The sequence below is a fragment of the Panulirus ornatus genome, chromosome 43, assembly GCF_036320965.1.
Source record: "Panulirus ornatus isolate Po-2019 chromosome 43, ASM3632096v1, whole genome shotgun sequence".
In the NCBI taxonomy this organism is placed as follows: Eukaryota; Metazoa; Arthropoda; class Malacostraca; order Decapoda; family Palinuridae; genus Panulirus; species Panulirus ornatus.
In genome coordinates this window covers 29,543,231-29,559,354 of record NC_092266.1, presented here as the reverse complement: position 1 = coordinate 29,559,354, position 16,124 = coordinate 29,543,231, and the positions used below count along the sequence as shown (strand labels likewise).

The following is a 16,124-nucleotide window of genomic DNA, read 5'->3' as shown; positions in this document are numbered from 1 at the left end:
TTCCCTGCGTGTCGTAGAAGGCAATTAAAAGGGGAGGGAGCGGGAAGCTGGAAATCCTCCCCTCTCTCTTTTTTTTTTTTTTTCCCCAAAAGAAGGAACAGAGAAGAGGGCCAGGTAAGGATATTCCCTCAAAGGCCCAGTCCTCTGTTCTTAACGCTACCTCGCTAATGCGGGAAATGGTGAATAGTATGAAAGAAAGAAAGAAATATATATATGTGTGTGTGTGTGCGTGTGTGAACTTTCCACAACCATAAGAGTGATTATTATCATGTAAGGAGTGAAAAACATTTGCAATATACAAAATGTTCTGGTAGGATCAATTTCCAAATTTGAGCTTTAAGTTTTTTCTCTGTTTCTTAGCAAACAGATACAAAGCAAATACTTAGTAATATATTTTTCATTACTAGTGTTTTTTTTAAGTGAGTGGTATACTACTCATAGTTGTAAAGTTTTAGCTATAAGTCTGCCCATGTTATTTTTTCTAAAACTTTTGTATACTGTAAGTCAATTAACATTGTTTTGATTACTTTCTTTACTTTTACATCTTTCTTTTTCCTGCTTTCCTAGTCATTTTTACCATTTCTGTCTAAATACTGAAGAAATCCTTACCCTCTTGATATATCTATAATCTTAAAAGGAAGTAAATTGCAACAATGACAATCACTGATAAATAAACAACACAGAATTCTTCAGTTTATGTTTAAGTACTGCAGCAGGATGTTTGATTCATTAAAGTATGGCAATGTTAGGAATCAAAATGTATGAGAATATTTCTTTATGTGCCACTGCACTTCAAATAAGAGAACAGCAACATGACAGAAACAAAGAAATGCCTAACTGGACTGCTCACTCAAATGGAAAATGATGGTTATTTTCTCTATCATAAAATATGATTATCCAATACAGTTTTCTGCATTACAAATTTCTAATTTGTAATGAATTTCATTTTAGTGTAGTAAATCAACATCTATTACAGCTCTATTATTTCTCAGAAACCACATCATGCATGTAATAAATGTCTTAAGCTGTGCTCTGGTTGAAGTGACTGCCCATCAAAATTTAAAGTTTTTGGTAATACATAATCATTTTTTGTATTTTGGAAAAAGAAACAATATATTTACAGTTCATATTGGTTATGCCTGAGAGGTAAACAATACCTAGCTTTCTTGCTGTAGCATCAAATGCATTTAGGAGGAGGATTCAAAAGCATGGAGTTCCAAGTTACTGAAGCAAAGACTAACAAAAAACCTAAAGTGAAAATAGAGAAAATCTTTATTGGATTATATTTTCACGATAAAACCATTTTGTGTGAAATATAAAATTAGATAAAAATCAGATAAATGTAGAAAGTAAATTTAAGTAAGTATTAACTCTTCATACCTTACCAATTCATTGCATATTGAGCGTCAAAGTTCCTCCATAACCACAGTTAAGAAATCATGACACTGCTATTTTGTCATATAAATTTACTGTGTTAGATAAATTTGACTTAAAAAGAGGTATAAAACAGAACATATAGGGGAACGAAAAATAATATTCAAAAGAGGTAACTACTGAGCATAGTGATTGGATAGTGTATTATACTTTAGTGGCTTTAAACAACTATTTCTCTTGCTAAAAGGAAAGTGAAACATAAGAGGTTTTCACCATTAGTAAAAATAACATTGAAATGACTAAGATGCACAGACATGTTAACTGACCCTGTCCAAGAGTGTATATACAAGAGTGAAATCTCTGTTGATGACCATAGCTGATAATGTGCAGAGGTATATTTAACATCAGCGCAATGTGCTGATGAGAACCTCTTATTGCCAGCCCCCAAAGTAATGAGCAAAAAGTTTATGATGATTATCAGTTTGGCATGATTATAGATTTCTGTCAATCTTGTGACTGCCTCACTGATTATATTACTCAAAGGACAATAAAGTACCTCAATTTTTTCAGAAAAGCATATCACTTGTTACAAGTTGGTTTTCTTCTATTTTTCTTAAAAGGTACATTTTATTTCACTTATGAGGAAAAATTTGCATGGGACTGTATGCATTAATAAATCTATGTGTGTGTGTGTGTGTGTGTGTGTGTGTGTAGTACCTGTATCAAGCCACTTGGTGTGTTTAATTTGTATCTTCAATATTTTTTTTCTGCTCACAATATCCCTTTGCGTCAGTGCCTCCCCACTTTTGTCAGATGTTTCAAGACTGAAAAACTGGCACATGCTGATGAATCCTACGGAAGCAGCTGTATGATTAAGATACTTTAAGTTAAAGTTTAATACTGAGGAGATTTTTGAGGTATATCGAACAGCACAGTGAGGAAAGATGAGAAAAGCTTTATCGAAACTTTAAAGGGTGATCATGTTCTCTATTCAATAAAGACATTGGAGATGGCAGATGAAAAAAAGAAAAGTCCCCACCTCAAATGCTTTCAAAGGAAAAATTTATAACCAAATACAGTAATTCATAAAATTAAATAAATATTTCGAACTATCATGAACTGTTCATTAATTTCTAGTCAAAAATAAATATAGGTGTTTCCACTATAAAGGTACCTAAAATAGTGCCCTAAATGTAGACTTTCCTTTCACCTGTATGATTTTACTGTCAGTATATATGAAGTCTAAAAAAAAATCTACCCAACTAAGCCCAGTCTACAGATAAAAATAATTTGTGTTGATTATGGATTATGAAAAGGAAAACCCTTCTGCAACTCAAGAATGATATTCCCACAAAAAAGGATTTTGGTCAAACATTATAAAAGCTGTGCACTGTAAATATATTGGCATTCGGTGGATTTACTTTTAAGTTTGAAATTTAGATGGACAGTTGATAACCTTCACTTTGCAGGATAGAGAACTGTGAAACACAATTCATATACTGTATAAAAAGCGAGACTTTTCTTGTAATTTTCATCCAGCTGACAACTGATGTGATTTGAGAGGTTAAACTTGGTTAGATACTTTCCAGAGCTTCCTCATTTTACTTAATATTAGGTAATTCCTATATGCCGTGCTTTCATAAATTTAGTGGTAAGGTAATTTACTTACTGCATTTCCTTTGTGCACATCACTGTATCAGTATTTTTCAAGTTATTCTTTGAGTTAGGGATTACTGAATAATAAAATATAGACAAAGAAAGAATGACTTGCTGCTACAGCTAAACTTTGGAAGTGATGGATGTCTGTAGTCAGTGTGGAATGTATAAGCTTTCTAGTAATTTTGAGATAATGTACACAGAGTTCAAGGCCAAGGCTAGCACTCTACGATAGAAATGAATACTGAAAGCCTCATCAGGTATTGAGATAATACACCACATTAAGCCTGTCATTGTTCCTTTGTATTGCACTTGAATACTTCCTAATGAATTATTTAACATTCAGTACAATATATACAAAATAAATAATACATCAGAAACTACATACTGTATCTACAGAGCAATAGTATACAAAGCTATAAGTGGATATTCAATATACAGAGTAGCAGCACCCATTAGGAAAATTATCTTATATTTATATAAAATCATCTGATAAAATATGGTGATACCTCACTAATCATGTTGCTTGGTAACACGTGACCTAATGTGATCTTTCCGTGAGGTAAATATAAAAATGACATAGATAATAATTTTGTGGCAAAATCAACAATTTGATACCTTGGAAGGCATGTCAATAAGGCTTGTTAATGCTGTGTTGTGTTTAGAAAATGATGACTACTGAATAACTTTCCGCAGTTCAAAATTGCTGAAAATGCCACAAATGGACGTATTGCAAGTTTCATTTAATGATACAATTACTTCTAACAGATCTAAGTGTTTCATGTAAAGTACTAAAAGGGATTCACTTTTAATAAATGAAAAATATTTTCACAACACTAAGTCACTAGTAACACATTCAATCACAAATTTCTTGCTGTGGCTGACAGTTATCATCACTCTTACACCTGTAGGTTTTTGGTATTGCAGCTTTACTGTACTTAAACTCTACACTGTCCACTATGGATACAGCAGCACATTAAAAAGAGCCAAAGTACTTAGTGATGAGCCAAACTACAGGGCAGTATTCTGCTCATAGCTGAAGCCAGGAGTATAGCTGAAGGAATGGAGTAAAGGAGGCTTTAGCAGTTCTGTGGTATCTTCATCATCTCCAACTACAGTAGAGGAAGTACTTGGTGACAACCGATGCTCTTCATTTACATACCCAACACTGCTAGACTCAAGATTGGAGTTGCTCTTTTTTAGGATACTCTTAGGCTTACAGTCACTGCTAGGGGTAGTTGGTGACCGGCCAAGACTTCCATAGGTGGTGAGGTTATCTGTGGTGTTATGACGGTTAGCTAGGGTGAGGCGAGGGCGCTCTCGGACTGAAGGCGATCTGTCTCGTGTGTTCAGGCTATCTAAAGTCACCTTGGTTGATTCCACCTGTTGAGAAATTTTCTCCTATAATGTGCATGCTCTTTCTTTAAGTGAAGGGTGATACGTAGTCTTTCATGAAGTAGCTCTCTTCACACCCTTCAAATGTGAGACACCTGGTTAAACATTTCTGCAAATTCATTTTCTTTTTCTAAATGTGAAGCAGTTGTCTCATTCTTGCAATATCTCATTCTTGAATATAAGAAAGTCAGTGACAGCTCTAGAAATTAAGCTTAAAACTGATAACAGAAGTAAGGAAGTCAATCAAAAAAGAATAAAACTGGTGCAGGGAGATTTGCTTTAAAAAGCTTTGGTTTTGGTTACTCATGGAAGTAGTTTTTTGAAAGAATTATTAGGACTGCTATTTGTCTCACTGATGATTCTTTTGTACATCACATGTATAAGCAAAAAGACTTCTACGTCAGTTTGCAGTTAAGAGCTACTGTAGTGAAAATAATCATACCAGTTGTACCTAAAAGTTTCCTAGCAGAACTTACTGGTCAAAATGCAATAAGCCTTAGAGTGGCACCATTCACAATATAGAACAAGTTTTAACCAGAACATTTCTCAGTCAATCCTCCTGTTGCTTTAGCTAATGATAATACTCTTAAAGAAGCTGCAACACTATAACTGATGCTTAAACCTTCGCTAGGGACTAGTCAGATAAGTTAGATGAACTTGTCAGGACTCAAGAAATATCCTACAATGAAGACACTATATAACAGGAATCTAAAAAAGCTAATGACATAAGTCACAGAGCCTGTGCTTTTATGGTGATAGGTAATAATGACCATCACGATATTTCAGAGTTTAAGATAAAAAAAAATTATGAATGACAATTCAACTTGCTTTAAACACCTTTAACATTCATCCTACAATACATACAGAACATATATCATTTCTGGTTTTACCTGCCATGTTTATTCAAAAGTATGAGAAGGTTTTGATTTCCTGAAACATGTTCTAAAACATCAGTCCATCAGTAATATCATTTCTTAAAGATTTTGATCACTTTTGCTATGTTTCATAAACTTCAAGCCTGAATTTTAACAAAAATGCTGTAAAATATAGATTATCATATGTAAGACTGACAGACTGAAGTGACACTACTTATAGAATGGTATCTATGAATTTGTCAAGATGCATGTAAACAGATGGCTTCTAGCTATATCTGAAAAAGCAACCGTTCTTACTTGTTCCATTGCCATCCTACATTTCTTCTTGAGTGTCAAAAGTCTATCAAGCTGACCCCTGATGATCCGCACATTCCAGGCATAATTTTCCATTGCACGGTTGGCTTTCTTGCCCTTGATGCCATTTGATGATAGTATTGCTTCCAAGTTGTCATACATTTCCAGGGCAGGTTTAAGCCGCGACTCCAAGGAGTTCCTTAAACCCTCTCCATGGGTCAAAAAATGGTGTATCTCTTGCAAAACCTGCCAGTTGCAAGTAGTAGTTACATAAGTTGAAAAATGAATTTACATTTATTCCAGAATTCTGTTCACTTATGCTTTGACCTGGAAAAAATATGCACACATAAAGCATAAAAAAAACAAAATTATGATTCCTAATTAGAAAGTTTTTTTGGCAAATCTTTCAAAAAAGCAATGCAAAAACTAAAGCAATTAATTCAAGTGCTATTAGTACTACTATAGCGAGTACTACAAAAAAAGTATTAGAGCCTCAAAAATAATATTCTCTTAACTGACATAACAGCTACTAACTATAACAAAAATAACAACAACCAAAGCCATCATGTTTTACTATCTACTACTATTACTTCTAAAAATATTACTACTATTACAAACACTGCCACAGACAGCTACTTATATCAGAATCAAAACTGTATACATTGCATCCAGTACTCTCCCCATTACTGCCATTATCACAGTGGAAACCTTTCCCAGTGTGTCCCTGTGATTAAAGTAATAATCCTTACCTTTTCAAGCGCTGTTTCCAATCTGTGCAAATGTGATGGCAGGGGACCAGGGCGAGAACTTTTCAGATACGGAACCTGCGAGTTAATGAAAAAGTGAAATCACTCTAAACTGAAAGATTTGTTCAAGTAGTCACTTGATTAACTTTTTCTAAAAGCCTTAGAAGATTTGAAATGATTTTTAAAGCTACGATCATTAAAAGAAACCGAGTTTATAAGAAATAAGAGAGATTTAGGATTATAAAAATATATAAGCTGGGAAAAAATGCATGAATCCTGACAAAGGACTATTTCTATGATCACATGCACATTAAAAGGCTGAAACTGAGGCCCTTGCGCACCCCATTCTCCTCCTGGATGGAGAGGCGGTTTGTGTCCGGCGTGGCCATGTAGCGAGATATGGCCACTTTGAGGCACTGCTTCATGTTGGCAGTATGTTCCAACCCACACTCATACTGCAGGTCAGACCATGCACCCTCCAACTTGCCCTCTTCATACTCAGCCTCAATCAGTGCCGTTGATGCCTCCTGTAAACCAAGCATGAGGAATGAAGAGGGTATATTCTCAAAGCTGATTATCCAATATATGTTTTCAGCAGGACTCATTGGTTGGATTATGCACATGAGTGAAACAAAGGTTTCTGAAAGTATTAAAAACAAAAGGGTTGTACATATGATAGATGCAATTGGTTACGGTTTATTACTTAATACAGTGCCTGCCAGCTTTGTGATGTGATGGACGTGGCCAAACCCATGGAGGAAGAAGCCACGAGAAAGCATAATCTCGAGGTCTCTTTGGCAAAGGGATATTTTTAAAGACACTATTAGTTGTCTGCCACTCCAGAGACAGCTATGATGCTGTGGTCTAGGGTGTGAGATTAGACAACAAGAAAGTCTACAGTGACAGAAAATATGTACCACCGAAAGAACATATAACAAAGATAATCTACTCCTTATAAATGCACAGTTGCTTGTACAATCCATGTCTTGAGGAACTCATAAATTTTCTAATGTACTCAAAAGTTCCATGAGTTTTAATAAACTGTGTACACAGACACTATAATAATATCTTCCTAGTGGTTCTCAAATGGAACTGAAGTATGTTTACTGAGGATGCCACTCATATAGGTGCCAGGTGTTTGGTGTTTCAAGACTATTTTCTAACGCTACGGGTGACAGGCCAGTTTTGTCAACATTGAAGAACATTAAGATCCTACCAGAACTTCTCACTCCAAAAGAGTCTACATTTTCCTGCTACTGGAAGTAACACAGCTCTGCGCTGAAAAGAAAGAGGTCTTGTGTAGTACCAAGACTCTCACAGAAACAGCTCCTGGTGTAATTATAAATAAATAAGTTTACATGTAAAAATCAAAAGGAAAGCATATATTTCCCACTGGTTGTCCAAGTCACTCGTCTTCCCATTCCTTGGATGGCTTCATAAGATGCAACTTCAGCAAGAATATATATACACACAAAGTACACGTAAGATTATTTCTGAGAGTAAATAAGGGAATAAAGTCATAATTCATTCTTTTGTCTGTGGGCTCCCCTAATTTCTTAACGCAGCGCATGAAGCAAGCTCTCAGATCCTCTACCCCTTCACCAGTGGTCTACTCTAAACGGGACCCTCTTTCCCTTCACCAGTCACCTACCCTAGACCCCTCTCCTTGCACTAGCTGCAGAGAGGGAGGGAGGCAGTGGGTGAGTCCCAAGCTCTTCCATTACATCCGCCTTACCTTGAATATATCGTCGGCCGCTCTCAACCCTACTGGTTTGATGTCTGCTTGAATTTTGTCTGTTCTTTTGCCTTTGACACGCTGGAGCTTCTGTGAAGGACATAATACATCAGTAAACATATATATATATATATATATATATATATATATATATATATATATATATATATATATATATATATATATATACTAGATTTTCTTTTATTTCAGACGCGGTCTTCTTTACCTTACATTCCTTCATGATTGTGTTAAGGACTTCCAATATCATACATACTATTACCCCATACGACTCGTTTGTTATAATATTAATTTCGCTCGTACACCAGCACCTGACCACAAACCACTGGTCAAAAGGTAATCAAGCAAAGCAGCCTTGATTGCTAAGAGTATATTTGCATGAAACAACGGGAATAAAAAAAGGAGTCTCTCTCTCTCTCTCTCTCTCTCTCTCTCTCTCTCTCTCTCTCTCTCTCTCTCTCTCTCTCTCTCTCACTTACCCCGCCTCCCTTCTTGTTGGAGATAGAGACGTGAACGAAGAGTGTGGCAGTGTCCATAGGCTCGCCCATGCTGGAGAGTAAACGCACGTGGCGGTAACCTAGGAGTTAAGGAAGACGCAGGTCAATACTGGGAGGGGTTCAAAGGCTAAATGGCACAGACAAAACATGGTAAAGGCACAGGTCTGTTGTGTGACCCTTGCACCCCGACAAGGATCCCTGATGTTACTAGGATACCCCGAAATGCTCCCTATATAACGGACTGGCCCTCTACATAACGGACCACACCTCTACATAACGGACAGTCCCTTTATATTACGGATTGGCTATTAATATTACACACTAACCTTTTTATATAACAGACTGGCATTTTGTCTTCCAGTCTGCCAATACCTAATCAACACTCAAGTCAAATAAAAGCTGAAGCATCATTATAACCAAGAGAACTTTCTGTAAACATTTCATTAAGCTCCCGATGTGATGTCATATAAATCATAAACACCTGACTTAAACATGCAAACTCAACTGTCATAACACTGGACAATGTAAACATATTAGACATAAAAGACAAACGCGATGTTTGGTGACAAACACTGTAATTTTGCCTCTGTGGCATCATATGGGTTTTACTGTTCGACATAGTCATTAACCAGGAGAGAAATGTTGGATAACGGCAGCAAATTACACAGACATTGACTTAAAATGAAAAAAAAACTACGTACCATGATTAATATTTACCAACTCTATATGCAACAGTAGATCATATCAGAGGTAAATGATAATAATATTAATAATAATAATAATGATAATAATAATAATAATAATGATAATAATAATAGGAATAATGATAATATAATGATAGTTACTACTACTACTACTACTTATGATAATAATAATAATAATAATAATAATAATAATAATAATCATAATAATAATAATAATAATAATAATAATAATAATGATAATAGTAATAATGATAATAGTAATAATGATAATGATGATAATAATAATAATAATGATAATAATAATAATAATAATAATAATGATAAAACACCAAAAGTACGAGGAGGATCTCTGACCATACAAGATGTCTTGGAGAGGACCTGGTTGAGCAAGGTGGTGGTGACACTCGCCCCTACATACCCGTCTGGATGCAGTCGAAGGGGATGGTGCACTGACCCACGAAGTCGTCGCCGATGAACTCGTCGTCCAGAACCACGAACCGCACCAGTGCGAGCTCAGGCAGGTTGATGAGGAACTCGAAGCTCTCGTCGAAGACTGGGAAGCTGCTGTCGTTGCTCACAGTGCGGGTCTTCGCCTCTGTGGGGGTAGGGAGGAGGAAGAGGAATGATTGACTCACGCGGGCTGCGAAGTTCCGGCAGATGGGCTCGGCGCGCGCCGGCCAAGCCGAAGAAGCTTCGTCTTGAAATGAGGCGCGAGGCGAGGGTCCAGCAATGACGCCCAGACAGAGTGGGACACACAAACACACACACACACACACACACACACACACACACACACACACACACACACATATATACACACAAACAAAGAAAACTATAAAGCATTAACTGGGTCCAGACACTGGTATTTATAGACAATTAAGATAATGAAGACAAAATGTAAAGAAAAGGTGTGAAACAAGACTATACGACGCGGTGAGGGCGGGAACAGTGGAGGTAACGACGAGTTCAGGAGTTAAAAAAGGAGATGTGGTAAACATGAGAGGGTAAGAGAGAAAAGCACATCAGGTAACGAGGGATTAAGCATAAACAATAAGTCTTGAGTGAGAGAGGAGGTTGTAAATAATGGGGCGAAGAGGATGGAGTGACGCAGAGGAGCAGTGAGGAAGGAGGAGAAGAGCTCTGGAAGACTATCTGAACTGAAAAGGATTTTTTTTCTCTCTCTTTCAGACGCGTCAGAGTGCAAAAGCTCTGCTCAAAGACACGTCAGCACGAGTTATTTATGGAGAGGACATGAGGGCGGGTAAGGCGGGGAGAGAGAGAGAGAGAGAGAGAGAGAGAGAGAGAGAGAGAGAGAGAGAGAGAGAGAGAGAGAGAGAGAGAGAGAGAGAGGAAATCATATGAGAGAGTAGTTTTAGGAGGTTACTGGGGATATAGCTCATAGAGAGATGTCGAAACTGAAGACTTCCACGTGACTGGTTCGAGAGAGAGAGAGAGAGAGAGAGAGAGAGAGAGAGAGAGAGAGAGAGAGAGAGAGAGAGAGAGAGAGAGGTATGGAGGAATCGAGAGCGACCAGCAGTGAAGCACTGACAAAGAAAACTTGCGACGGTAGGAACACCCAGGAGTTAAGAGAGCCAGCTCAGACGAACTCCACACTAGAGTTGTGAGTCTTCATGTCACTCAGTTCTTTATACACGCCAGAAACACTACTGTATAAAACACACATACATCCTGTATGAATCATTACTGTATAAAACACACATACACCCTGTATGAAACACATACATCCTGTATGAAACTACTGTATAAAACGCACATACATCCTGTATGAAACATTACTGTATAAAACACACATACACCCTGTATGAAACACACATACATCCTGTATGAAACTACTGTATAAAACGCACATACATCCTGTATGAAACATTACTGTATAAGACACACATACATCCTGTATGAAACTATTGTATAAAACACACATACATCTTGTATGAAACTATTGTATAAAACGCACATACATCCTGTATGAAACATTACTGTATGAGACACACATACATCCTGTATGACACTATTGTATAAAACACACATACATCCTGTATGAAACTATTGTATAAAACACACATACATCTTGTATGAAACTACTGTATAAAACGCACATACATCCTGTATGAAACATTACTGTATGAGACACACATACATCCTGTATGACACTATTGTATAAAACACACATACATCCTGTATGAAACATTACTGTACAGAATATGCGTATGACCTGCCCTGACCCGAAGTCAGGTCAAACTCATCTTAACCAGGATGCGACCCCCGACGGTGGTCGACTAACGAACAGGTGACGATGACGAAGAGGGACAAAAATAATCACCGAGTATCACCCCCTGCGCCACACAAACGCCACACACACGATAATAGTGACACTTTCTCCTCACACCTTTTTCCTCGTCCCACCAAAACCCGTCACTGAGGCTGACGAAGGTCGAAAAGCAGCAGAAGACGGGCTGTCGCAAGGACCCCAGAGTCCCCGTGCTTAGACGAGGCCCTGTCGGACCTAACGTTAGATGCCCACAGATGCTGAAGGTGTGAAGTCTGGGGCGGGCGAGCGCGGCTACAGCAGGAGGAGGCGGAGGCGGAGGAGGAGGAGGAGGAGGAGCAGAAGGAGGAGGGTGAGGAACTCACCTGTGCAGTCAGCGGGGATGCCGAAGATCTGGATGACGACGTAGGGATCGATGAAGGTGGCTTTGGTGGCCGTCGACCCCCGGGGCTTGGGTAAGCACTGCCCGCTGATCACCTGGCGAAGGAACGAGACCTCGTTAGTACTTCGGAAGGCGCTAGAACAGGTGTGTGGTGGGGGGGAGGTAGGTAGGGTGTTGTAGGTGATGGGAGGTGGAGTTCATGGTGGGGTGGGAGGAGGGGTTGATAAGCAAGGATGGTTTGGGTTGGAGGGGAAGTATTGAGGGTGAAGACAACGGTTCATGAAGATAAGAATATACGTGGATCCTGGAGGAAGAACACAGGGTGACGAGGAGGACATGAGGCGTGATGATTTGATATAATCTGAAGTTAAACATTTAAAGTAATGCTTCCACGTACGTGCACAAGCACAAGAACACCTGGATACTTAATGCACACAGAGACACGTACAGACGTACACAGAAGCAAGGACCGTCCGATCATACCGATGACCCGACTTGCTTTTCCCTCACACCACGTAACAGCCTGACTTGCTTCTCCTTCGTCGAATCCCTCCCATCAACAGCGTTGGCGTCGCGTCCAGAATTACCGCCGAAAGTTAACACGGTCGACGTGGTCTCAGCGACTAACAAGGCGGAGGGTTGGGGTTGGGGGGGGGGGGGGCTTGGTTGGCGTGGATTCTCTGAAGCTCGAGCCGAAGACCCTCTCAAGAGGCCGAGATAGAACATGTGTCAGCAGTAAACGTGATTAGAATGAATGCGCTTGTGTCGGTCCGCGGAAGTAAGAAAATAGAAATAATAATCACGTCTCGTCAAACGATCAGAACATCACCTACGTTTCTTCCTGACAATCAGATCAGAGCCAAGTCTCTTCTAGACGATCAGAGCCACGTCTCTTCTAGACGATCAGAGCCACGTCTCTTCTAGACGATCAGAGCCACGTCTCTTCTAGACGATCAGAGCCACGTCTCTTCTAGACGATCAGAACCGCGTCTCTTCTAGACGATCAGAGCCACGTCTCTTCTAGACGATCAGAGCCGCGTCTCTTCTAGACGATCGGAGCCACGTCTCTTCTAGACGATCAGAGCCACGTCTCTTCTAGACGATCAGAGCCACGTCTCTTCTAGACGATCAGAGCCACGTCTCTTCTAGACGATCAGAGCCACGTCTCTTCTAGACGATCAGAGCCGCGTCTCTTCTAGACGATCGCAGCCACGTCTCTTCCAGACGATCAGAGCCGAGTCTCTTCCAGACTCAAAAGAATGAATGGAGACCAGAGACGTCTTAATGTTCTTCGAAGGACATGGTCGATAACTGGCTCGATAATGCTTTCATCCGTACCGTCTGGGAGTTGCTGAGGGTTAAGGGGCTGGAGGGCCTCTCACGGTCTGCCGTGAAGACCCCTCCCTCCCTAGTGTGTTGCTGAGAGACGAGGACCTCCCGAAGCCCACCCTCAAAGGTCTCTCCAGCTCTTATAACGAAGTGAGACGGCGCGTCGCAGTCCACACCGAGGACCCAACCCCTGGACATCGCGGAGGTAGATGGGCATTTCGAAGTACGTTCTCGGGACTTCTAGGGTGCAGGAGTGAGGTAGAAGGGCTTCCGTCATAGTCTCCCCCTGGGGACCAGATGATAAAAGCAACCCCATCCCCCCGCCGGGACTTCACCAACACACACGCCAGGCCATGGGAGGTTCTCCTGACCCAGCAACAGCCAGGAGTGCTCGTGGGAGGAATAAGGAGAGGGGAGAGGTGGGCACCTGCACCTCCACGCATTCAGGTTTTTCTTTTTTTCCGGGAGATACTAGGAAGGTCGTCTGGTCTCAAGAACACTTAAATGCCCTCAAGGGAGGACGCATCGCCGTGTCACTGTCTGGCACTGATCGTGCGCTGTGGACGATTCGCCAGAGTGTGTGACCAACACGAAATATGATTCTTAGACTCTGTTATTACAGTAAGGATCCTCGCAGCGTCCTATCCTGACGAATCATCTTGATAACCAGTTCGATAAGCGAGTTCGACTCAGCCTCACCAACACACACTTCGTCTACGAACATTAGATTATCGTTCGTAAGACTTGAAAAAGAAATAAGTTACACCGCCATAAAAGCAACTTTAGTGCCATTAAACGTAATAGCCATTGACCCAAGATGACCCCCCACCCACCTCTCAATTTTACGTATTTACCAGGAAATTGACCTTGAGAAACAGAAACGTTTGCCTGGTTTAATCCAATGGCCCCAGAGCCAAGTTTCTGCATTAGGAGGTCTCAGTGCCGTGAAATCAAGAACGGTAACAGTGATAAGAAAAAGATGTGTCAGATTTTCCTCTCTGACCTTCGGTGGTCGAAACTGGTTTATCTTCCTGGAGGAGACCCGCTATGTGTGTGTGTGTGTGTGAGCTTTTGCTCGCTCTCCTTGAATTGCAACCGAGGAAAAGAGGGAAAGACATTACTCCCAAGTGGACCATTGGGGTGATACAATGTTTTGGAGGAAAGAAACGCAAACCCGAGACAATGTATCACCTCCCACACACACAAAGACACACACACACACACACACCAGCTGGCTCGACTGTTGGGAGGTGGGTGATATTATGCCTCCAACCACCGCGCTCCGTCCCTTCCCTCCAAGGCACTGTATTATCCCCCACCTCACCCCAAACCTTCTCAGTCGAACAGTGAATGGCAACCAGCTCATTAGGAGCTGCGGGGAGGGGGATCCATTCACAAGCGGACGACGGTGGTGTGGTGTGTGGGATGGTGGAACGTCTCTGGTGACGACGGTGGGCGGGTGTGGGCGATGGGGGAACATACCGAGAGACGTTCATCACACACACACACACACACACACACACACACGCTGCCTGGAGAGAGAGAGAGAGAGAGAGAGAGAGAGAGAGAGAGAGAGAGAGAGAGAGAGAGAGAGAGAGAGAGAGAGAGAGAGAGAGAGAGAGAGAGAGACCTCGTCCACGAGGTCTACAAGCTGTGACACCCCCCAGCCCCCATCTTGCTGGCTCGGCTTCACCTCGATCGCTTCGCCACAGTGTTACGGAAGCCGCTCAGGTATTTGGAGGATACACCTCGCTTTACAGTTGTTCTTGTCTTCACTGATGCTGATGACGAATCTATGATCCTGGTTACTGCCCCTCCGGCAGATAACCTCGTCATGGAACATCAGGTCTTCTGTTATCTGGATTTCTCCTGTATCGTCTGTCCTCCAGCAGATAACCTCTTCGTAGAAGTTCAGATCGTCTGTTATCTGGACATATATATATACCTTAGCCTAAGCCAGGTAACTAGTCTATCGACCAACCTGAGAGGAGGATGAGCAGCGGGTTGGACTGTGGACTGAATGCCCTGCCCAGGATTCGAACCTGTGTAATGGTCGGTAATGTTAATCACTACACCACGCATTCCTATCTTCTAATTACCGTTGACGGAAAGTCGCGAAAGAACACGAAAAAAAGGACTGAAAACGACTGGTGTGTTTATGTTCACAGCTTTACCCTTGTGCTGTACTTCCCTCATTACTCACCTCACAACCACCTCCCTCCTCATTCTCTCTCTCTCTCTCTCTCTCTCTCTCTCTCTCTCTCTCTCTCTCTCTCTCTCTCTCTCTCTCTCTCTCTCACACACACACACACACACACACGCACCTCATCACCCCCTTTCCATCCTTTAACACATCTCATTACCACCTCTTTCAAACCTCACAACCATTTCCCTCCTCTCCCTACCTCACACCACCTCCCACCTTCCCCTCACACACACACACACACCTCATCAACAAACCCCCCTTTTCCCCCCACCCTCACCTTGATCTTAAGGAGCTGAGGAGCCACGCCTGGGATGGTGTCCCTGGAGTGGGCAGAGAAGACGGAGATGTGCTCCCTCATGACGGCCGGCTTCAGGAGGTAGCCGCAGCCACCGTTCGCCCGGAAGCGGCCCTCATACACGTCCATCATCTGGCCGGGAGTCTGGAAGTTGAGCGCCACTGTGCGGAGGGAGGGAGGGAGAGACCAGGGTAAATCGCTGCTCTCCCCCAGCGGCGGGGCGATGCAACTGGACAGCTACGAATGAAACTTGGATACTACATTGGGTGAAACTTGACCACTTACCAGTGAGACTTGGCCACTTGCCTGTGAAATTTGGCCACTGAATATG

The 16,124-nt window shown here is 41.3% G+C and overlaps 1 protein-coding gene across 2 annotated transcripts in view; it reads right to left on the bottom strand.

Annotated features, from left to right (window-relative positions):
- The window catches only part of LOC139762487 (inactive phospholipase C-like protein 1), a 377,622-nt gene that overhangs the window by 11,429 nt on the left and 350,069 nt on the right, over positions 1–16,124 (bottom strand). The window contains exons 14-22 of one of the 2 annotated variants that reach the window (XM_071687427.1): positions 15,776–15,954; positions 11,947–12,058; positions 9,713–9,889; positions 8,573–8,670; positions 8,076–8,165; positions 6,682–6,867; positions 6,344–6,418; positions 5,598–5,840; positions 4,193–4,413 (exon numbers count right to left, since the gene is read on the bottom strand). In XM_071687427.1, coding sequence (XP_071543528.1) covers positions 4,193–4,413; positions 5,598–5,840; positions 6,344–6,418; positions 6,682–6,867; positions 8,076–8,165; positions 8,573–8,670; positions 9,713–9,889; positions 11,947–12,058; positions 15,776–15,954 — 1,381 coding nt within the window. Of the gene's footprint in view, positions 1–3,311; positions 4,414–5,597; positions 5,841–6,343; positions 6,419–6,681; positions 6,868–8,075; positions 8,166–8,572; positions 8,671–9,712; positions 9,890–11,946; positions 12,059–15,775; positions 15,955–16,124 lie in introns of those variants that run through there. The other variant, XM_071687425.1, reaches the window with a different exon arrangement.